General features: G+C 39.6%; 1 protein-coding gene across 13 annotated transcripts in view; it reads left to right on the forward strand.

Moving 5' to 3' along the window:
* LOC106953822 (latrophilin-3-like) overlaps positions 1–22,947 on the forward strand; it is a 258,933-nt gene that overhangs the window by 193,146 nt on the left and 42,840 nt on the right. For all 13 annotated transcript variants that reach the window (XM_015042862.1, XM_015042865.1, XM_015042866.1 and 10 more), the window contains 5 exons: positions 253–436; positions 6,892–7,014; positions 8,555–8,760; positions 11,648–11,824; positions 22,176–22,385. In XM_015042862.1, coding sequence (XP_014898348.1) covers positions 253–436; positions 6,892–7,014; positions 8,555–8,760; positions 11,648–11,824; positions 22,176–22,385 — 900 coding nt within the window. The remainder of the gene's footprint in view (positions 1–252; positions 437–6,891; positions 7,015–8,554; positions 8,761–11,647; positions 11,825–22,175; positions 22,386–22,947) is intronic.

The following is a 22,947-nucleotide window of genomic DNA, read 5'->3' on the forward strand; positions in this document are numbered from 1 at the left end:
GGTGTTGCTGCCACTAGATGACCATTCCACCCTGATACACGCACTTTGTAAATCTTTTCAAATGAAATAAAGGAAAAACAATCATCCATCCATCCTGCACGATCCCCACAGGATTGTGGGATTTGTTTTTCGCTCCTGAAGTCCCTCTGGTTCTCCCTTAACTCATACCATTTACCAAATCAACATGTCAAGCAGCCTCAGTTTTTCTTTTTTTTTTCTTCTTCTTCTAAATAAACTCTTTGGATTCCCCAGGCCATGGTGGAGACGGTCAACAATTTGCTGCAGCCACAGGCCCAGGCCGCGTGGAGGGAGCTGAGCACCGGGGAGCAGCTGAGAGCTGCCACCATGCTGCTGGACACGGTGGAGCAGGGGGCCTTCGTCCTGGCTGACAACCTGCTGAAGACGGACATCGTGCAGGAGAACACCGAAAACATTCGTAAGTGTGTTCTGGGTGTTAGAAAAGTAATTAAAGCTCTTATTTTTGGCTACATTCCAGCCAAAAACTTCATTTTATTTAACTGGGATAACAAAAAAATGATGCAATGATGCAACAATAAAGCATTGGAATATCCTCTTTCTTTTTTTTTTTTTAAGTGAACTATGGTCATCTTCCCATATATCTCAAATTAACCAGAAAAGTGTAACATCTTACTTAATTTTCTCACAAAATCTGATCCTAATGACATTGAAAGGGCTTGTATTGAGTTGGAGGAAAAAACAATAAAGTAGTTTTTTTTTTAGCCCCTTATGGTTAGAATCAACTCCAGATAAATTCAATGAAACTTTTTTCTTTGAGTTTAAATATGCTCAATATTTAAAACAGTCATAGATCAGAATGCAAATAGTCAAACTATTAAATGCATTCCTCAATGTGCTAACAGACTTTTTCCTTGTTTATATTTTTGAGATCACTAATATTTCATATGTGTGACGTCTTTCGGTGTTGTTTTTGTCCAGATTACCCTTAAATCTCAAAATGTCATTTTTATCTCGCATTTATGCATTACTCTGTGTTTGTTGATCACACAAAACCTTACGAAGAATTGTTGAAAATACTGGCTAAGTAAGAAAATGGGGAGAAAAGCACAAATGATTGTTGTTTCTTTGCAGGGCATGAAAACAACACATTCACGGCAAATGTGCATGGACAAACTTTGACTCGCTTTGCTTGGGGAAATTGTAATCCTTAGCCTCTCAGAGTTAAACTTAGAAACAGAATACCGCTTTTATTCTTATAAAAATGGCCACTTGGCATGAACACTCATTGTGTCTGACAGTTATCTTCCCTTGGAGCAAGTCTGTGCGATCTTGTAATTCAGCAGTTGTTGTCACTGTGCCAGAATGTCCCCACAGCCTTCAGCTTGGTTTTATCTCAAAAGTCAAAAATAACTGACAACACATCCGACTCCCTTCCTTTACGACTACATGAGACGACAACAGGGCTCTGCTGACCTTATGCAAACTATATTACAATATTTAAACTATAAACTTGCTAGGCTTTATTTCTCAGGTGCAAAGTTGTGCGCTGGTTTCACCTGGAGTCTTGACAGCACATTGTGTAAAACAATGACAAGCAGTCCAACTTATCCGTGTGCACTTTTTTATTTCTTTCATTTAAAGAAAAAAAAACAAAGAAAGCTCAGTCTGACTTTTTTTTTTCTTCAAGCAGTGATTAAAATACTCCACTCGGCAGGTAAATTTCTACTTTAGATAGCCGATATTTCACCTGAATTTACTATGCGCAAGCAGAGAATATCACATACATCCTATTGACACAGGATGTAGTTTCTTTTTGTCTTTTTACAGCCTCCTCATGCAGTTTGGAAAATTCCTCGATTAGTGTCCTGCTTGAAAAAAGTGGAAAAATAATTTTCAGGACTTTATTTCCCATCCCGTTGTCAAAACATCAGTCAAGAACAACCTTAAAAAAGACAAAGAATTCTGCAGACTGTGTAGGTTCCCCGTTTTTATGGCAGCTATAACATTTAGGAACTCCTGTTTTCAAAGACGTAGTGAAAGCTCAAAATCCATGAAATGATTTCATCGAGATCTGTGCACGTTTGTATGACACAAGGAAGATCAGTACTGGTTTCAAATGTGACCTTGATAGTTTAATAATCATAAACACACCATGTTTACATGACGGTCCTAATTTGCTTATTATTGTAGGCACAGCAATTGAAAAACCCAAATGATTTGAATATCAGTGTTCATGTTGCTGTGCTTGAATAAAACCCCTAAAGAAAAGTACAAATGTACAAACAAACATCATATATGCTCTAAATGGCTAACCCTAACCCTACATTGACATAAGTTCATTTCTCATTCACATTTACATTCAGTAACAAAGCAAAAACACAGACAGATGTCGAACAGGTATCTAACGCGATTATGGTAATTGTTGAGAGAGTACAGGGAGACTGGATACATCCTGTATGACCACCGGGGAGTAAACTATCCTCTGAAACTGGACAGAAAGACATTTTTTTCACTTATAAAGTGAACTTCTTTTCGCCAGTATGACTCTCAAACAAAAACAAGACGCATTTTAGTAGCAAACCGTTTTGGTTTCATCGCTCCCGTTTGGTTTTTGCCGTTTTCCTCCGCGCATCCCACTTGTCCCTGCCCTCGCCCGTCTCTCTCGTCGTACAGAGGCCACGGTTCCTCTGCGCAGCTATCGATCCGGTGGCCGCTCTCGTATTGATGACGGCGCTTTCTGAGCCACTAGATCAAGTGTGAAGGTCACTGGAGCAACGCCTCCTCTTCAGCGTGGAGGTTAAGATCTACGGGCCTGCTCTCGGCCGATAGCGTTCAGCTGTACACTGGCATTTATCTTGTCAGATGGCGTTTAAATGTATGTCAGTTATTAGGCAGAATTAACCGCCGCTCGTGAAGATCAGGGATCAGCGCTCATTATTCAGAGTATAAATACCAGGCGAGCCCAGATAATGAAACTCGTGTCATTACTGTTTTCCCTGGCGGTGTAATCCAAACCTAGAAACACAGGTTGTTGAAATTTTGAATTATATGTGCTATTTTAAAGTGGGGAGCAGCACATTTTTTTGTCAGTCTGAAGCTAGTGGGGCAAGGGAATAAAAAATAAAATAAAAAAACGGCGTCATGATGAATAACCCTCTACTCCTAACATGCTGGATTTTTTTTTTCTTTTTTTTGAAAAACATATTCTTGCTTCCATGGCAACCTAAAAATATAGGTCTACTTACTTAAAAGGAGGCAGGCGTTGGGAGAATTAATAAAAAAGGGGTTTTATTGTATCTGGCACACAATTCATCTGGGTATTGAGGAGATTCTGAGCTCGTTTAGAAGGAGGGGAAGCGAATAGCGCTGGGGGGGACGAGAGGCGATGCTGTGCAGCCCAGACTTTATAGCACGTTGTGGTATTCTGGTTAATTATGTGCTGGTGACATGTTTACTAGGCCTTATCTCTCTGTTTGCTTGGCTTATTTTATTTTATTTTTTCAAGCCGCTCAGCTCCTGTAATCCTTCATGTCACTGAGGGGTGTTAAATGAGAACGACGGCGAAACCCCGTTTTTGTGTGTGTGTGTGTGTGTTTTTTTTCCAGCCCCGTTAATCACTGCGCCTGCTAATGATTGATCCTGCACTTTGAAATCCTTGCGTTGTGGAAAGCTTTAGCGTGTGCGGATGTACTGTATCGCTGACATGTTTGCATCGGTGTCAGTGAGTGAGGGCTTCAAAGGGTTGTAGACAAGCTGATTATGAACTTTTTTTTTTTTTTTTCTGCACGGTATGTTGCATTTTAAAAGCATTCACTACTTTTTCAATTAGCAGCCACAAACTTGTGTATGTTTCGTTCAGTTTTACTGGGATAAACTAACACAAAGCAGTGCATATTTACAATGTAGAACTAAATCTACACATAGCTTTTGGACATTGTTTTGGGAATAAAATTCTAAAAATTGCAACCTTGCTTATTTAGATTATTCTGATAACCTTAAATAAAGTTAAGCGCAAACCTAAATGCCTTCAGAAGTCTCCTAATTTCCGACTAAATTTGATATTTTCTTTCTTCTGCCATGGTGTCAATGCTTGTGTTTACACTTCGCAGCCTGTGCTTCGCTCCTTCCTCGATAATCTCATGAACAGATTTCTGCTGATTAGCCGCGTTATTCAAGCCCTGCTTTGAAGGTACAGCCCTTGGGTCCAGCAACTTCCTATGGCATCAAAGAAATTCCCCCAGAGCCTATCGTAAGCTCTTTTACACAGCCACGCAGGGGGAAAAAAAAAAGAGAGAGCGCAGAGAGGGAGAAGAAAAATGCTTCCTTTATTCCAAAGGCAGACTTGGAATCCAGGGAATGCTGCACTATCTGGGGTATTGTCTTAGCTAAGTTGAATAGGAATGTATCAAAAACCCTCTGGCCTTTAGAAAACCACAAGAGAATACTAATACAAAAGATTTTCTTTGTTTTTTTGATGGGAACGCCATGGTATGAAAACAGATACAAAGGGAGGATTAAACGTGCCCTCGCTGCAGCCCTCTGTTGGCTCTAACCTTTATCAAAGTCAGTGTGTCACGGCGACATCAGATCGCCAGCTGAATTCGTTATCGGATTTAATTAAGTTTCTTTCTCTTACTCTTGTTCGGGCTGTGTTTCATGATGAGAGTCCCCACTTCAGACTAATCAGGCAGCTTTACTGCCGCTGCAACAATGACTGCATCTCCTGCGCTGGTTTTAATGTTCCTGCTGCTCAGATCAGCGGGAATATTGAGGCGCGTTGAGCTGGCAATGCTGTGGTTGACGCCTGCATGTTTAGTCCCAGAGTGATTATCGAAAATGCACGTTGACCCCTTGACCCTGTTCCTGTTGTATCTGTAGCCATATTGAGATGTAAAGTCAATATGGCTTTTCATATTGGCTGAAGTAGCTAACGTTTGTCTTCAAACACAATGAAGAGTATGTAAAAAGGCAAGTCAAAATAAATATGATACTCAAAGGAATTTAGTGCCAAAACAATCATCAGACGGGCTGCATCTTAATTACTTAGCTTAGAATCACTACAAATTTAGCTTGTTAGAAAGATTTCATGATCAATAAGCCCGTGAAAATGGACACAGATCAGTTCCTCTGAGTTCGAAACCATGATTCTTGAACAGAAAAAGGTGAACTCCCCTTTCTGAGAGACGATCCTCAGACGACCCCTCTTCACCATTTCTGTAACATTTCTCATCACCTTTAAGCTGTGTTTGTTCAACATTAGCACTAATATTTTTTTTCACCACACATTAAGGAAAAATCATCTAGGATGTTAGATCTACATGTTTTAGAGTAAAAACATGTTTATCTTTGTTTTGTTTTTTTCTACCAATCAATGGATCATTGGTTGTGTCCATTTATTCGGGGGCGTTCTGACATTTAGGGGTGCCAAAACTTCATAACCACTGGTGTCATGACCACTACATAACACCGGTGGTCACTGTATTGCCAGCTTAAGTAAAATACTATAATAACTTTGATCGAATAGGCTCCTTACAGCAACCTGCTTGCTAACAGAAGTCTTTTCCCCTCTCCTATATGACACAGGAAATATTTGAACCATAAATTTGAAGTTTGCTTCAGACACAACAGCTGTTGAAAAGCTATAAAAGCTCCTCTTTATCTTCTGCCTTTAAATCGCTCGCTGTCTCGGTTCATAATGAGAAGAATCATTTCATAATATCAGGGTTTTATTTTCTTTTTTATGAATCAGTAATGTCACTATTGCATTTAAAAGTCAGTTTTCCTAAAGAAAGACATTATCAGTAAACGGTAACAATCCCTGTAGTCTTTGTTGAAAGCTATACTACCAAAAAAAAAAAAAACTCAGAAAAGTGCCATGATGAATAATTGTTGGAGATCCAGAGTTTTTTTTGTTGTTTTTTTTTTTTTTTTAAATCTGACAATATCGGAGATGTGTTTGAACCTTTCCCAGCTGCTACGGTTGTGTATAGCTTTTAATCCCCAGACATATATATATATATATATATATATATATATATATATTATTTCATAGACAAAGTAAAATGCAAGCAGTTCCAATCAGAGGTTTACATTTACTTATTGGGCTAAATGCTAAAGGTGCATAACTATGACTTTTTGGAGATTTTCTCATTTCTTTAATTAAAGAATTTTACATATAGGTTAAAAAATATACAAGTGCACTGAGAAATGTATGTATAAAATTCCCTGAGCAAGTTCCATCTCAACCACAAAACCACTATTGATGTGTGTTTTGAATCCTTTTGCGACATAAATACTCGGTTATGTGCTGGTTGCAACCGTCTAGATGTGGATTTGAGGTAAAGTTGATTTTTGAAGGTTTTCTTCCGTTGTTTTTCTTAACTCCACTTTGCGTAGAATGGATGCACTAGTGTCTCTGACAGCTAAACAGTTCTGCAGCGTGATACTGCCACTATCGTTCAGAAAGAAAAGATTAAGCTCCTGGAGCTGAATGTTTTATTTCTACCAATTCTGACAAATGGGCTCAAATATCCAGTCAAATACTGGATACTTATAAAAGCTTGTGATTGCAGCCTTTTATACCAGAAGGTTGTGAATAGCTATGAAAGTGTGTAATTGAGATGGAACTTGCTAACCAGACATTTAACATGATTCTTTCCCAGTATTGTCCCATTCCAAACTTAATAAAAGAAGAGTCTAAATGGCGTGATTAAACACGAGGAATGTATGCGACCGCTTGTTTTAGCTCGTATTCACTCAAATTACCTCTGGGAGTCCAAAGTTTTTGTCTTTGAAATATCAGTTTTAACTGTGAAATCCGCAAAGGATGTGACCTCTGTGTCCTCAGGGGAACCCTGGGCTTTTATTATTGATTCCTCAAAGTTTTGTCGGGTCCCTTCTGCTTGCGTGCAGAGCTGGAGGTGGCGAGGATGAGCACGGATGGGAATTTGCCTGATCTGAAGTTTCCACAGACCGGAGGGCAAGGCAACTCGATCCACCTGTCGGCAAACACACTGAAGCAGCACGGGAGAAACGGTAACGCATCGGATTTTCCACTGGTCTGCAAAAGTTTGGGTTTCTGTTGTGCAACTGTCAGCTAGAGGACAATTCACACGACTAAACGAACAAAGTGTGGCGGAAATAGTCTGTGCTGTTATGACATCGTGTTGTTTCTTTGCTTTCCAGTAATTTTATTTCAAACATCTTTTACTTTCTTGGTATTTCAGCAGCATTCTGCATTACATGTACTTATAAACCTGTCCTTTACACTCTGAACAAGGTTGAGTTAAAAAAAAAAAAAAACAATACCTAAGCACTGCAGATACTGCCAGCTCAATCAAATCGGGTACAGAGTGCGTAGCGGTGCTGGCTGTCTCTCAGCTGGACGCCTGTGTCTGCGACCAGCCGTGCACAGGCAGAGCAGGGCGGCGGGGTGGCGAGCATTCCTCCATCATCCAGGGCTACGGCACCCAAATTGTTTCCCTTTTTCATTGGAGTGAGTGATCTCCGTCGCAGCGGGAGGGGGGGAGGCTCTCTTTGATATCTATGCTCAAAAGTGAAACTTGCAGGAGGCGAAGACGGAGGCAAAGGGAGAGGAGGAAATTATTAACAAGAAAAATTTTTGAAGAAAACATACTTGCCGATGTTTTTGAAGAATGCTCGGACACATCTTTGAATGTTAAATTTGACGAAATGTTTGGTGATCTGTTGAAGTTTCTCTTTTTTTCTCAGAAAGGTTTTGAGTGATTCCTTTAAAAAAAAAAAAAAAAAGTTTTAAATAAGGAATTGTTCATTCTGCTATTGTCGATCTTTGTGTTATTCCAATGTGTAAAATGCATATGTCAGCTAAAGGTGGTGTAAACTGTCAATGGCATAATTGCAATTTATATGTATTATCACATGAGACAAATAATAAAGAATATTTTATATAAATATGTTATGATATTGCCAACATAATCATGAGGAAGACAGTTTCTGACATGAGGGTGAGCCACAAAAGGTCATGGCCAAAGGAGCTTGGTGTACAGAGTGCTGTATTGGAGTATATTTATGGAAAGTTGAGTGGAAGAAAAACAGTCCTAGAAATTCATGCACTGACAGCAGAAAATAACAGTGTATTGAGATGATTGTCATCTCCTGGTGTTTGACATTATGACGCTGCTTAAAGCACTAAGAGAAAGATGAATGGAAACTCCACGCAGAAACTCCTCATATTGAGATTTCAGCCCAAGACCAGAAAGTTACAAACCGACAAAGAACAGATTTAATACAAGTCTCTTTGTTCCTGCACCTGAAACTCTGTTCCATATATTTTTCAAAGCGGCAGGAAATTAAAAAAACCTCAGGCAACTGTTTTTTTTTTTTTTTTTTTTTTTTTTTGTTTATTTTTGACCAAAAGAGATTTTAGTTTTGTAATTTCAAACGACCCTGCAAAGAAGTAAAGCATCCCCTTCAGGTTCTCGCTACAATAAAAGGGAAACGGAGCAGACGGGAATCTTTGAGGAAATACTTGCACAGAACGTAAACACCGCAGTTCATCCCTTGTGAGATATTTATCATAACTTTCCTCTTGCAGGTGAAATTCGAATAGCGTTTGTCCTGTACAAACACATCGGCGTTTACCTGTCCACGGAGAACGCCAGCATGAAGTTGGGCAGCGAAGCTCTGGCTACCAATTACTCCGTGATTGTCAACTCTCCCGTTATCACAGCTGCCATCAACAAGGACTCTAACAAAGTCTATCTCTCTGACCCTGTCATTTTTACCATCAGGCATCTGCAGGTAATTTTCTCGTCCTGTCTCTGTGTCTGCGTGTGTGTTTGGACCTGGGGTGGGGGGGGGGAGTCGAGGGATTTGTTTTTACTTAGATGTCAGCGCCGCGGCATTTAATGTGCTCTTTGTCTTTTTCCATTTGTTGACACAGAGAGCACACTTACTTTGGCGCCTTCTTGATAGAACCTTTCATCATCATTTTCTCTCTCCCTGAAGCGCATCGCAAGTGCGCAAATCCCAGTAAAAATAAGCAAATATGAAAACGTCTTATTCACGGGTAGGTGTGACATGTCAAATTGCCACAAACGGCGTCGCTCGCGACGGAGCCACGCTGTTGTTCATTGGCTTGAACACCAGCTTGATCTTGTGAGCAAACATCAGCCGCATTCAGCCTCACCGGGGGCTGCTTAGTCATCGTGGGGCGCCATGACTTCTCCCTCCTGACTCCATTTTCTGCTCCACACTCTACCACCCTCAAAATACCCCCGTTTTGTCTACAAACGGCGCCTTCAGCGATCATCAGAGATGTTGAACAGCCGTAAGAGAGCGGCGGCAATGTTTTTTTTTTTTTTTTTTTCGCGCGTTGAAAGAATGCACACAACAGCAGAAAAAATGAGAAGAGAGCAGACGAGTAAAAGGACTATAGCTCAAGGATGTTAAAATTAAATGGTGGGAAAATGTCAGGGGGATGATGTCAGAGCAGCTGTTGCTCTGACTCACCTGCCCTAGAAGAAAATTGTAATTCCAAGACTAATTTTACTATTAGTCTGATGTTGGGGTACTTTTCCACTGTCTCCATGCACGGATCAAGTAATTTCAATAAAATGCTGCCCTTTTGCTAACCCTTACCAAGCTTGTAAAACAGAAATGTGCCAAGAAAGTGGCTACAGTTCTCTTTTTAGGCAGAAACATGTCAACACACACAATCATTCATATTGTGCATTCAGGTTTCTTATGTACACATTCACTTAGTAATCAGAATATTGCAACATTTCTTAGTTAACTAAGCCTTATTGGATGCAGTAAAAATCTCCTTGTTAGACATAAGAAACAGATTTTGATAATGTATTGAATTTCCAATGACTGATTTTTGATTGATCAAGTATTTCCAACAAAGAAGACGAGCAGAATGATCCTTTCACTTGTTTACCCCAGCTTCATTCATTAAATGTACAGTTCACAATCAATGCAACATACTGAACAACTATCCACTATCAAAGGTGCAGTAATTAACTTTTATTTAAAAAAAATATGCTTTTTACATTGTTTTAACTGTAGATATAGCATGGTATGAGACAGATAATCTGTGAAAAGATTGATCTCTTATTTTTGCGGTCTGAAGAAATACACCGCTCCCGACCAAAAACAACCAATCAGAGCCAGGAGGAGGGTCTTAATGCTGTCAATCAATGTCACATCCTCACTGCTAAATGTGCTAATGGCGGAGAAACAACTTACAGGCAGGGGGAACCCATTTATCCACAGTCTTCGGTGTCCATGCTAACTAGCATAGCATTCACAACGGTATCTGCTGACGGGGGGGAAAGTTGTAACAAAAGAGAGCAATGCCACATGAGATTGCAATTTACGAGCACTAAGATCCGCCTCCCTATGATTAAATGATCATAGTTTGTTCAGTTTTTGCTAACTGACTGACTGTGTGAATTTAGCCAGAATATCTGGTCTAAATTTGGTGCTAACTTTAATCAGTGCGAGCTGATTTTTTTTTTTTTTTTTTTTTTTTTTTTTTTTTAAAGGGCAACAAAAATAGAAATGTGGCTATGAATGAGTACAAATAGCTTTTGACATTTGATCACAGCCCTAAATTAACGTTAAATCTTCCTAGCTTATGCCGTCGCTAAACAAGTAGCTTACATACAATATCGGCTTCCCCTCCAAATTAATGTTCATATTTAGCATCACCGGGTATGGATGGCTGTGTCTTGGGGTGGTTTACTATCCTGCTGCCTTCCTGTTTAACCATGAGGTTTTGGTCTGCTGGTCTTCGGGGATGATTATGTGTCCTCTAGTTATTGTTTCGCTTCCCTGCCTTCCCATTTAACGGGCCCCAATTAAAGCCATTAATGGTGACGGAGGGTCATCCCATCTCCTTTGCAGTGAAGTAGATTCCACAAGGTGTTGAGTGTGTGAAGGGTAAATGCAATCAGTGGAAAACTTGCATTCACAGAGGATAAACCTTATTAGACTAATTACCATGGAACCAAAAGTGAAACAGGGAGAGAATGGAAAACCTCGGATCGTCACAGCGTTTACAGTACAAAGGGAGATACGTTTAACCTTGAGTGCCGAGAGTCACTGAAGTCAAGGCGGGTGCACTTGCTTTATTTCTGCAGTTACAGTGCCAAAGGACAATTGGACTCGAGAGGGAACGGCTCTCGGCGCATCTATTTATCAGCACTTACATTTTGTTGCGTTATTACGCCTTTGTGTCGCGGATGACTTTTATAAAATGGCGAGCAAGATAGCGGGGAGGCTCGCTCGTCGTTAGGGCCTCAGCCCAGCACAGACGGCAGCGGCGCCTATTAAACAGTGGGGCAGTCCATTGTCATGCAGCGAGAGTTAAAGAGAAAGGTCAAAAAAACACAATGAAAAACAGGCATGAGGCTGCTTGATGCTTCCTGACAGTGAAGGCACCTGCTATTCGCCCAGAATGGATGCGAAATGCAGTGGGGATAAATTAACCCTTTTTTTTTTTCCCTTTTTTTTTTTTTTTTTTTTTTTGGCGGATTTTTATTGTGCAAACAAAAGAAACCAAACATGAATCCGGTGTGATTAGTTTCAGACACCTGCGTTTCAAGCAGTGAGCGGGGGATGTCGATTCTGCTCATTTGTTATTATTATTATTTCTTTCTTTCTTGCTTTCTTTGTCCGACAGCAATCTGAGGAAAACTTCAACCCCAACTGCTCGTTCTGGAGTTACTCCAAGCGCACCATGATCGGCTACTGGTCGACGCAGGACTGCCGCTTGCTGAGCACCAACAGGACGCACACCACGTGTTCTTGTACTCATCTCACCAACTTTGCTGTCCTGATGGCCCACGTTGATGTTAAGGTAAAGCATTTGTTTTTCTTTTTTTTTATATATATATATATATATATATATATATATTTCTATCCCTAAAACAAGGTTCCTACATTGTCTAGAAATGTATGAATTTTGGATTTTGTACTTTCCAAATCTAGATAAGAATGGAGAAAGAGAAAAAAAAATCTATATGTAATAAATAATAACTCCCAACTTTATTCTCTATCCCACTGTAAAAAAAAATTGGTTTGCTTTCATTTTATGCCGTTTCTTCTTCTTTTCTTCCTGTCCTACATCTTGTCATCATCCTAAAATAATGACATAAGCCACTTTTTTTGCCAAAAGTGATTTTGGCAAAAAAAAAAAAAAAAAAAAAAAAAAAACTCCATTTCCACCACCCTTTCCAAAATATGTTTTAGGCAAATTAAATCACTTTTGGCACTTAGGTCGATATTTTAGGGAGGTGATAATGTGTTGTATCTTTCGTCTCCCCCTCATGCCTTTTGTTCCCCCTCTAAGGCCTCTAGTCTTTTTTTTTTTCCTGTCTCCTGACCTTTCCTCATCATACCCAACTTCTCTTCATGTGTCCTAACCTTATTTCCTCCACAAGTTATTCTCACATTTCTGTTCCCTCTTGTGTCCTACTTTCCGCTCCTTCCTTTCTCCATTTCCTTCCTTCTTTACTTTCTTTGCCGTCCTTTTAAAACTTGAGTCCTTCTTCCATCCTGTCTGTCCTGTTTCTATTTTTTTTCTTTCCCTGTGTCCGTCCTTTTCTCTCCCTTTCTATATGTCACCTCTGTTCCTTTCTTGTGTCCTTCTTTCTTTGCTTACTTGTTTCCCTCCCTTTTCCCGACCCTGTATCCTTTCTTTTCCCCATTGTTTCCTTTTGTCTTTCACCCAGTGCCGTTTCATCCTTCTTTTACCCTTGCCTTACTTCCTCTCTTCATTCCTTGGGTTTCTTTTTTTCTTGTCCTTCCTTACTTCTTTCCTTCTTATCTCCCATCTTCTAGCATCGGTTTTTCCAGGTTCCACATTTAAAGTTAATGCTAGAGTAGAAATGTATATTTATTGTAACTTCAGAGTAAACTTTAGCATTTTAAATATAAAGCCCCGAGAAAAATTTTAATTTTTTACTTGGAAAAATGTGAAAATGTGCAGGGCCAATATTTTTTGGGATGCAACATAGAAGGTAGGATCGAGTCGATCAAAAATGCATGACTCTGGTTTGGTCTATTTAGAGGTATGTTGTTAATTAATGTTTTATAGACACCTTGATTTTTTATTTTATTTTTATGGCTATGTTAAGAATAGCAGATTGCTATTCTGCATTTATTATTGGATGTGAAGGAACTATTCAGTTTTTTTTGCAGGTATTTGTTTTGGGAAAACTGGTGTACAATATTCCTAAATACACATTTCCAACAGTACTATTTCCATTTTAATTCGGCCTTTTGCACAGCCAAGCAAAAAGCTTCATTGTAAGTTCAAGTCTCTTCAGAAAGTCTACTATTATTGGTCAACGAAGTATTAGTGGGGGCAGCTTCTCTGTCTTTGTTTGAAGTGCAAAAAAAAAGTAGCTGCAAGTCCTGCGTTGCAAAACGTGTGACGGGATGTCGTTAATTAAAGGAAGAAAACGTCTGGACAAGAATGGTGTGTGTTTCAGGTTGTTTAAGAGCCATTTTTCCTGTGAATTTCGGTGTGAACATAGGTGACAAACAGCTTGTTATAAACACAGGAAGCAGAGAAAAGCAGCTATCCTTTCTCTTGCCAATTTCAAGAAATAAAGGCAGCGACTCATTTTCAGAGAAAATCTCAAAAGTTAACTTTTTTTTTTGCTACCTTGGTTTGTTTGTGGAAAAAAGTGACATATTCAGCTGGTGCTTTTTTTTTTTTTCTTTTTTTTTTCCTGCCATGTTGTTGTCAGGATTTTTGGCGGAATCCAGTTTAACCCATTGCCCCTCTTTCTTTACCTCTGAAGCCTTACGTTTCTAAGGTGACTTGGTGTCACACCGTTTCTGCGGAGTAGGAGGCGATGGAGACTTTTTAGAGGATTCTTAGAGTGGAAGAGTAGGATCTGTGCTTGCAAATACAGCACACATACAAAGTCAAATAAAAACATTTCTTAGCATTTTTGAGGACACATTAACTTCCATTCATGGGGGGCTGAATCCCTGTGCACACCACACATTTTTTGTGTTGTGGTGAAAATTAAAAACCTTGTATCATTTACTTTCGCTTTATAATTACATGCTACTTTGTGTTGATTTTTCTACAAATGATCTCAATAAAATACAGCTTCTAACATGAGAAAAAGTTTGTAATGTACTGTTGAAGACTATTTCTTTGTCAGAAGTGGCGCTCGCAGGCATTTCCTGTCAAGTGAAAAGTGGAAAAAGTCAGAGAGGGTGATTGTAAATACATCTGAGTGGATACATTAGGTGGAAAAAGCAAAGGAAGCCACTGGTCATGGGGGGAATTGGAGAATTTCTAATCTTACATGGACAGACGACTTAATTGTTTTTGTCGCTGGAGATTTGAAGAGCTCAACCGCTGACGGAGCGGAGCAGCCTTTTGGATCTGGCATGGCATCTGTCTCACCAGGGCATCTCTTTTGAATCAGTGGGAGAAAAAGAGATGCCCTCTGTGAGAGATGTCCCACCCGGCCCCAGTCCACAAAATCATCATCCCTGTATTTTTTTTGTGTGTTTTTGTCTCTTTTGTCTTTCTCTCAAAACTGTGCACAAGTAAAAGACAAAATAATATGCATGCAATCTTCCTTCCCAATACCCGCAAACCCCTCTGCTCTCCTTGTGGGTGGGGCGGCTGCAAAGAGCCGCTGTTTGTCACTCAGCAGCATGACTTCTGGACCCACTAAGCTCCCTGCAGGGCTGAAGTCGAGTCTGGAATAGCGAGGCAGCGATGAAGAATGGGAGCCTTCACACGATGAAAGCAGAGCAGGACAAAAAAAGGGCGGGCGGGGGGGAAAGCGGTAAAAGAGCTCTTTGAGTTAAGCCAACCCCCCCCCCCCACAACATTTTGAAAAGCCTCTCTAGCTTGTGCCACTGCATCCACCGGAGGAAAGTGGGCAGTGGTTGCACCCCAATCCTGAGTGATATTTTTCCCTTCTTGTCTTTTCTATTTCGTTATCTTTTCTACCTTGACGTTATAAAAGACAGCTCATTGGAAACTGCCACTAAATGGGGGCTTTGGAGGCTTTTTATTTGACAAACTGTCACCATGCTTGATCTAAAAGCACAGCGAATGGAGGGAAAATAGATGTATGCGTCTCTGTTTCTTGGAAATAGTGCCAGATAAAGAAATCTTATGAACCGAGGAGGCTGTCGTTTTTTTTTGTTGTTGTTGTTGTTTTTTTGTATCCATGGCAGCAGAAAACAGCAAGTTTCATCTACTGCATTGTTATTACTCATAACCTTCAGAGCTACCGATTATCTTTTAGCCTTGTTTATTTCTCTGAAACGTTGTAATTGCTTCTTTTTTTTTTTTTTTTTTTTGTTCTTCACTCTGGACTGAGTCCAGTATACCAGTCATTATCAATCTTGTTTCATGGGGTGATAACATTTTGCGGCAAATGAGGAAAAAAAATGAGCAACATGTTGAAAGATCTTCCTGTTGGTGAACCTTTCTGTTGTGCCACAGCTTTAACATCAAATTATGAGAGCATTCAGTGTTCCCGTATATTCCATAGCGATCGGAGAATCCAAAACAACCTCTACGCTGTCGTCACTGACAGCTCTGAGAGAAAATATATTTAACAATGTTTGCCAACATTCATTTTATCACAGTTGCTAAAATTTGAACACCCATCAAAAAGCATGTGTGTTTTGCTAACATATGTGGACATGGGCATCTTATTATGCCATCAAATTAGGAAAAAAATATTTTGCAACCCAATCTCACACCTTGCAGAATCTAAAACAAAAAAACAAAAAGATATCCCATCAGATATTTAAAAATGATTCATTTCTCTACTTGAACCAATACAAGAATTAATTTAACAGTACATTTTAGTCCGCCACACTCAAGGTCACCAAAATTCACAAAATACATTAAGCCACATCGGTGGATTTAATTTTTTATTTTTTTTTTTGCGTAGTTCTGGTGTGTGACAAAAAGTGTGCTGCCTTGGTGGATTAAAGCTGTTCAACGCTCCTCTTAGACATACTTATTAGATTAGAATGTGTTCCTGTGAAGCTCGTTTGTCTGAATAAAAGACAAAATAGTAATTTTAAGCAGGTATTCAATATTAATCCCACATTTCTGTATCAAATGATGTTTTTTCTTCGTCTGATGTAATACTCTTGAATAGAAATAAGCCATCAGGCTGAGTGTAATTATTCTACATAATGTGTTCCCACTTAATGAAGTGAGTTATGGAAATAAATTGACTTTTCAGTTATATTTTAAAATGATGAACATGAGCGTTAATAAGTGGTTTACTTAATGAAAAGTTATGTTCAATATCGTGGATAATGTATTAAAAATAGCCAAAAGAAAAGCCAAATCTGCTTAGATCGTCATGCACAGCACACCGACTGCTCACAGCAATATACCATGTGGGTGTTTTAATTTACACTGCATGCAGCCAGAGAAAATTCTGACCCGCACCTGGTCTTTTATTAAAATAACTCTCCTACGAAGGCCTTTGCAATATTTCCCCTAATGCAACTTTGTCCATTTTTTTTTTTTTTTTTTTTTTTTTCATTTGCATTTTTCGTGTGAGCTCTTCGGACCAGCTAACGTTTAGCATTAGAGATCTTTAACTACCATAACGGATACTGTATTATGAAGGACCATTGCAACGGCACAGAGTGCTTTCGCTTCTGTCTGATTTACAACCGACGTCTTGGACATTGGAGCCAGTAACGGTAAGCGCCTCCGTCTGACCGTTCAGTCTCAGCAGGGGGAGACGCAGGTGGTCAGACAAACAAAAGTTAAAAGCAGAAGACGGCTGCATGCAGGATTATATATATATATATATATATATTGTCTCTGTTACTTTGAATGATTGCAGACTTCTATTTGAAGGCAATGATGTGAGTGGGTGTACTTTAAAGTGACTTTTTCAAGAGCGCAAGTGATTACAGTATTAAAATGTCCCATCACTTCGCCTGGAGCCATTTAGTACGGTTAAAATCTGAGGAGTGAGCTCGCTCCACTCCACCTCATATTAGGAGGCTTAAGCTCTGACAACAGGGATGAACTTGGACCCCCCGCCCCCCTGCATGAACCACCCTAATCAAATGATTTGACCTTTGTATGATATCTGACGAGAAAGACGAGTCCAACCTTTTATCCTTTTACCTTTGTTTTGCTTTAGAAATTAAAAGGAGTTCAAACGCAGACGCTTGCATTTTCACCGCGGCTGCTTTTGTCATTTTTTATTACTTCTAAATGACAAGTAGCACTGCGATTTCTTAAGACTGCAGAAGCCTTGAGACTCATGAGAACTGCAAGTAGAAACTGAGATTATGAAGAAAAAACATTTTCGATGCGAACTACAGTATTAGTCGGAAGTTTACAAGCAGCGATACTGTCAAACATTTGAGCATGAGCTTTTGAGAAAACATTTAAACCCTTCTTTTTGTCAAGTTGAACACAACATAAAGGTCTAACATTAAGTGGAGTTGTCATCAGATTTAGGTGTAAATTCATTGTGCATTTCAGTAAATTGGTTGGTTTCACTGTTAACAAATAATGCTTTATTTGACTTCTGTGTTTAATAAAGATTAAACCGTTTTCACTGTTTTGCTCTGCTATTTTCATGAGTTTTCACAGTTTGTCGTCATGGTTTCTGTGTTTGTTCTGTAACTTGCATTCTGTTCAGCTTGTTAGTTTCCATCAGCGCCTCTGTTCCTTGCCGTGGTGACGGTGTTTTTACTCAGTTAGTCTCACCTGGTTCCAATCCCAGTAATCAGTTTCTCTTCTGTTTGTGCTTTTAGCTCAGATACTGCTGTCATCTACTTTTTGCTTGTTGCTCTGTCTGGCTTCCCCAGGGTGTGGCATTTTTGCTTTTCTTCTCTCACATTTTGGGGTTTTTGTTTGCAATGCTTGCTCATGAATTTATTTATTTTTATTTTTTTTAATCATCCCCCCTTCCTATTAAACACTTCCATTTGCTGCATTAACTGTCTCAGTCGGTATTTGGGTCATCATTGAACCAACTATAAAACTATCTGCACACTTTTAAATATGACTGACTGTTGGAGAACTCTGGAAGCTTAACATTATTGAGCTTGATCCCGTTCCCAGACTAGTTGTAAATGGTTCTTGGAAACATTGATCTGCTGGAACGCCCGGCATCTAGTTGTTGATTTAAGGTGAATAATAATTGCTGCCTTTTTGGAAGAAGTCAGCCATTTGATTCAGGTGTGTTGGACAAAGGACACATTTTAAAAAAAACTCCTGGACGCCGATGCTCAAGGCTTCGATTTGAAGACCCCTTCTATTTGCCATTTTATTGCAAATCTACAGCCTGTTTTTCACCCACTAAGAAACATCTTCAGGGAGATTGCAAGGAGTTACGGAGCTCCTGTCAGGTGACACCATTTTTTAATGCACTAGCAGCTACAAAATGATGACACGCCCTTACAGATGATGAAACGGCTGATATCTGGGCCACATTAATCACCGTCTCCCAATCAGACAGTAACTACGAGGGCAGTCAAGGTTAATTTTCTATTTCACGATATGACTTAAGAGTTTATGTACACACACGCCGAAAGCAATTGTTCAAGATAAATCTATCTTAAAAGCCATGGCACGAGAGTGGTAGAGACGGTGTCTTAGAACACAGTGTGACATTAGGCGCGTGAGCTGAATGCCAACTCCCGCCACGCGAGCTGCATAGTCTCTCTCCGAGCCCTTTTAAACGTGACAAATTTGCCAGCGCCCCTGATTCGAGCGCCCTCTCCGCGACTGTTCCCCGTCTCCAGGAAGCTCATAAATCCCCGGGCCCATACCTTAGGTGGATTTCGTCACGTGACTCCTTGCAGTGGGCAGCCCACCCTTTAGTGCAACAGTCGGCCCCGCCTGACAGTATTTCATGAGTCAAAGATCGACTGTGGAGGCACACGGGGGAGATTTATGCATTTTAATTGGATTGGCTCGGTGGCCCCCATGCTGGGAGTGGTTCTTTGAGGTATTGACTCTCTCTGTTCAGGTCTTAGGCATTTTTTATTTATTTTTTTTTACATTTCATAGAACTTTGTCAGGACTTTTTGGCTTTAGAAATAGGATGTTGTGATAATTAAGTGCATATGATACTATATCAGGCTTCAGTGAGCGGCCCAGAATGATCAATGTGCAATGCACGAGGCTTATTGCCAAGTTTATTTATTTATTTATTTATTTTTTCTTGTTAGTATCTGCGGCAGATACTCAGAAAACTTATGTTATGCAGTACACCAGCAGACAGGGGCAAAGATTTTTCAAATCTCATTAGACCTTCTCTGCTGCTTGCAAAATATGCGTTTCCTGGGAAGCAAGAGAAAGCTGTGTCTTACACTTTTTCCCCCATTTTGACATGCTACCCCAGTACTCGGAGTGTTTTATTGGGATTTTTTTAAATAGAATAAAACACAGGAGTGCATTGTTCTGAACCGTTTTTTTGTTTTGTTTTTTTTGTTTTTGTTTGTTGTTTTCTAACCCTAACCCTAATAACTAAAATATTTTAGTTATTAAAATCTTTTCAGATTTTAATAACTAAAAATCTGAAAAGTGCGGCATGCATTCCAGCCCGATTAAAATGATCTGCTCTCTTTTCTTCCTCATTTTTGTTGTTTGTCCAAGTCAGAAGAGAACCCGTCACACACACATTGCAGACCTTTATGTTGGACTGTCACATAAAATCATGAACATGATAAAATCTGAAGGGAAAAAAAAAAAAAAATGCATGAACACTTTTGCAAGTCTCCACAAATAGTGTTGGCACCGCTTGTGACACTGAGAGCGAATCAGTATAGTGAATTACCTCCGCCCACTTCAGAGACCCTCTCAGACATTTCCGTCGCAGAGGTTTGTCAGCTTAAAAATAGGTACAGAGGCTCTGCGGAGCTCATCATTTGCCATCCTGCCTGGGAAAAACCTCTCATAAAAGGAACCTTTTCAGTTGAGACATTGTGTCTGCTGTTGCAGAGGCATTATCCACCTCTTAGAACAAAGAAATCATTCCACGGTAAATCCATCACCCAGGTGTAGATACACTCCCTGTCATACTCTTTTTTTTTTTTTTTTCCCCCTCCTTCGTCGTCTCTTTCTCTGACCCCCTCTTCAATCGGAGGTGAGATGGAGATGGATAGAGCCCGCAGCCACAGAACAGCCCAAGAGAACTCCGAGTCCGCCTCACAATGCGCCACGACTAGTACCACCCACTGCATCAATGTCACTATCGAGCACCAGGCTAAGAGTGGACCCAGTGTGTCTCACACACACAACACACAACGCAACAGATCCAAGCCCCCCGACCACTGACATGCGTTGCCACCTCGCGCACGGCCCCTCGTCTAAAGGGATGGCGCGCAGACATCCAGTGCACATTCGCTCCCAGATGCCGGCTCTGCACAACATATTGCCATCCCTCCGACGTACACACAACGGCTCATCAGGCAGGAAAATCAAAAGACCGCTCTCCCAAGACTAAAGGAGCACTGCGGCTGTTATTATACCAGAGCCTGTTAATGATCAGCATCTGTTCCTCTCTCTGCAAGCGTTAGCTCTGCTCCCCTTATAACAAGGCTTTGTGCAAAACTCCCAGTAACTTATTTTTTTTCTTCTTCTTCTTCCTCTGGTAGAAATAATGCTGAGGGTGGTTGAAATGTGATTTAAAGAGATGCTTGTTTGTGGAGATATATTAGCATTTCTTGTAGGCCTATTCTTCAATGTATGCAAATATTTGCCTGTTTGTTTTTGTTTTTTTTCATAACACCGCAGCTCCGACTATTATTATTTACTCGCTCCAAAAACTGCAAGCACAGCTTATAATTTCAAAGAATCATATTTTAAAAATGTATATATAAATATAAAGTAAAATAAGCCAACAGCCTTTATAAGCGAGTAGGAATTATTTTACATCTCTGCCATGTGCTGCTTTACACTGCTTGTCACCATAAATGTATGCTCTTCCTGGCTGTACACGTATTATTTGCCCGATTTTGAAGTATTATTGGTGGGATCTTCATTCATACATTTACCCAAAAGCAGGATGAATGGTTCATGTAATATTTATCACCAATTTCCTAGTTTTGCACATTTCCCAAACTTTAAAAGAAAAAAGTCTCTCCAAGAAATAAAGACCTCTAACAAAATCATTACGGTCGATCATAATGTTTCCATATAGGAAGCAGATGTTATACCATTTTTAAATCATTACTGATATAAATTTGTTATAAAAGTATTACTGATTGCACTTTAAAAATGAGGTAACTTTATGTTATTAAAGGTAAAGTTTAAACAGTAATGATTTCTTGGTTCATGTCAAGTTGTCATAACAAAGACATTTTGAATAATGTCAACTTTGTATTAAAAGTGTCATAATTTACCGAATGACGCTTTATGACAACAGTCTTAAATATTCATGAAGGCTTATTCATGTTTATGACAGGTGTTTATAACAGTGTCATGACAGTCTTATTTCACCCCCTTCAAATAAAGTGTTACCATATTTGGTCTTTTTGCTGCCACTCTCTAAACATTTTTCCTTTCCTGCTTTCAAAGTCCGCCTGTCTCCCATTAATGGATAGAAACACTTTGTTGTGGTTGAAGCAGAAGCAACGGGGAGTCTTATCTTCCCCTGAACACGACACATTTATTTTCAACAAAAAGTCGTTTTAGTGGCCAAAACTGTCTTTGGCTCCAAATGACAATCTGTAAAGAGAAAATTACCCAAAGGCAAACGGTGAACGATATTGCCCGTGTTACAGTTTGATTGGATTCGTGTTGTGCTGGTCTTAGACACCTGTGGCCTATTGGGCGGCTCACTTTGTTTCACTTTGTTACCTGACCAAAACGAAACAACGGGGGGCCATTTTAAATTGATTCACACTGACTAATTCATGATTCATATCTGCCACCTGTGGCTCCGTGTACTGCTGCATTGGAGCGGTGAGTGGCTCCACTTTACCGCTGGAAAGCAATCCTGAAAATAAAAGCCTGAGCATTGTTTCCATTTCAGGGTGATTTCTTTTACTCCCGCAATCGCTTGTTTTCGTTTGTTCTATAAATAAAAGATATATCCTGAAACTGCTGTTTCTTCTTTCTTTACCTAATCTCCGGAAATCTTATTTGGATTACAAGTAGAAGAATTGTATTTTCCATTTCCCCTTGACGCTGCTGAGCAACTTCTGTTCTCGTTTCTTCGCAGCACACAGACCCTGTTCACGAAATGCTGCTGGACGTCATTACCTGGGTGGGCATCCTGCTTTCTCTGGTGTGTCTGCTCATCAGCCTCTTCACCTTCTGCTTCTTCCGAGGCCTCCAGAGCGACCGAAACACCATCCACAAGAACCTGTGCATTAGCTTGTTCATAGCAGAGTCCCTGTTCCTGGTGGGGATCAACCGGGGGGACCAGCCGGTAAGAATAACAAGGGGCGTTGCTGTCCGTCAGACGAAATGCAATGATCTTTTCAATGTTTAATTTCACAGGATTGTACCATGAACTTATCCATTTTGGCCTTATTACACTTTCATCCAGTTTATTTGAAGCATCAGTTGACTCCGGTTAAGTACAGTGTTTAGTTTAACTATGGATTCACTAAAATTATACTTAGAACTTTTTTTTTCCAAGAAAGAACCAAACTAAAATTATTTATTTATAATTATCTAGGGTTCAAATTCTGAAGAGATTTAGAGAAATTCAGAATAATATACAATTACAGCAAATTGGATTATAATTATATTGCAATAATTCAAATTGTGTTCACCATAACACACCTACACATACTGACTTTATAGAGTCATAAAAGTAATACTGATATTGCTTATACCTGTTTAAGTTTGAAGTCAGGAAGAAGGTAAATTTCAATCCTCGTTTCACTCTCGTGTTTTTTTTTTTTTTTTTTTTTTTTTTTTTGTTTGTGTTTATTTTTTTTTCGTCAAAAATTAAATAAAATAAAATAAACACTTCCAAAGGGAAA

This window comes from Poecilia latipinna, unplaced genomic scaffold (genome assembly GCF_001443285.1).
Source record: "Poecilia latipinna isolate Pla-1442-1.1 unplaced genomic scaffold, P_latipinna-1.0 Scaffold605, whole genome shotgun sequence".
NCBI classification, from domain to species: domain Eukaryota; kingdom Metazoa; phylum Chordata; class Actinopteri; order Cyprinodontiformes; family Poeciliidae; genus Poecilia; species Poecilia latipinna.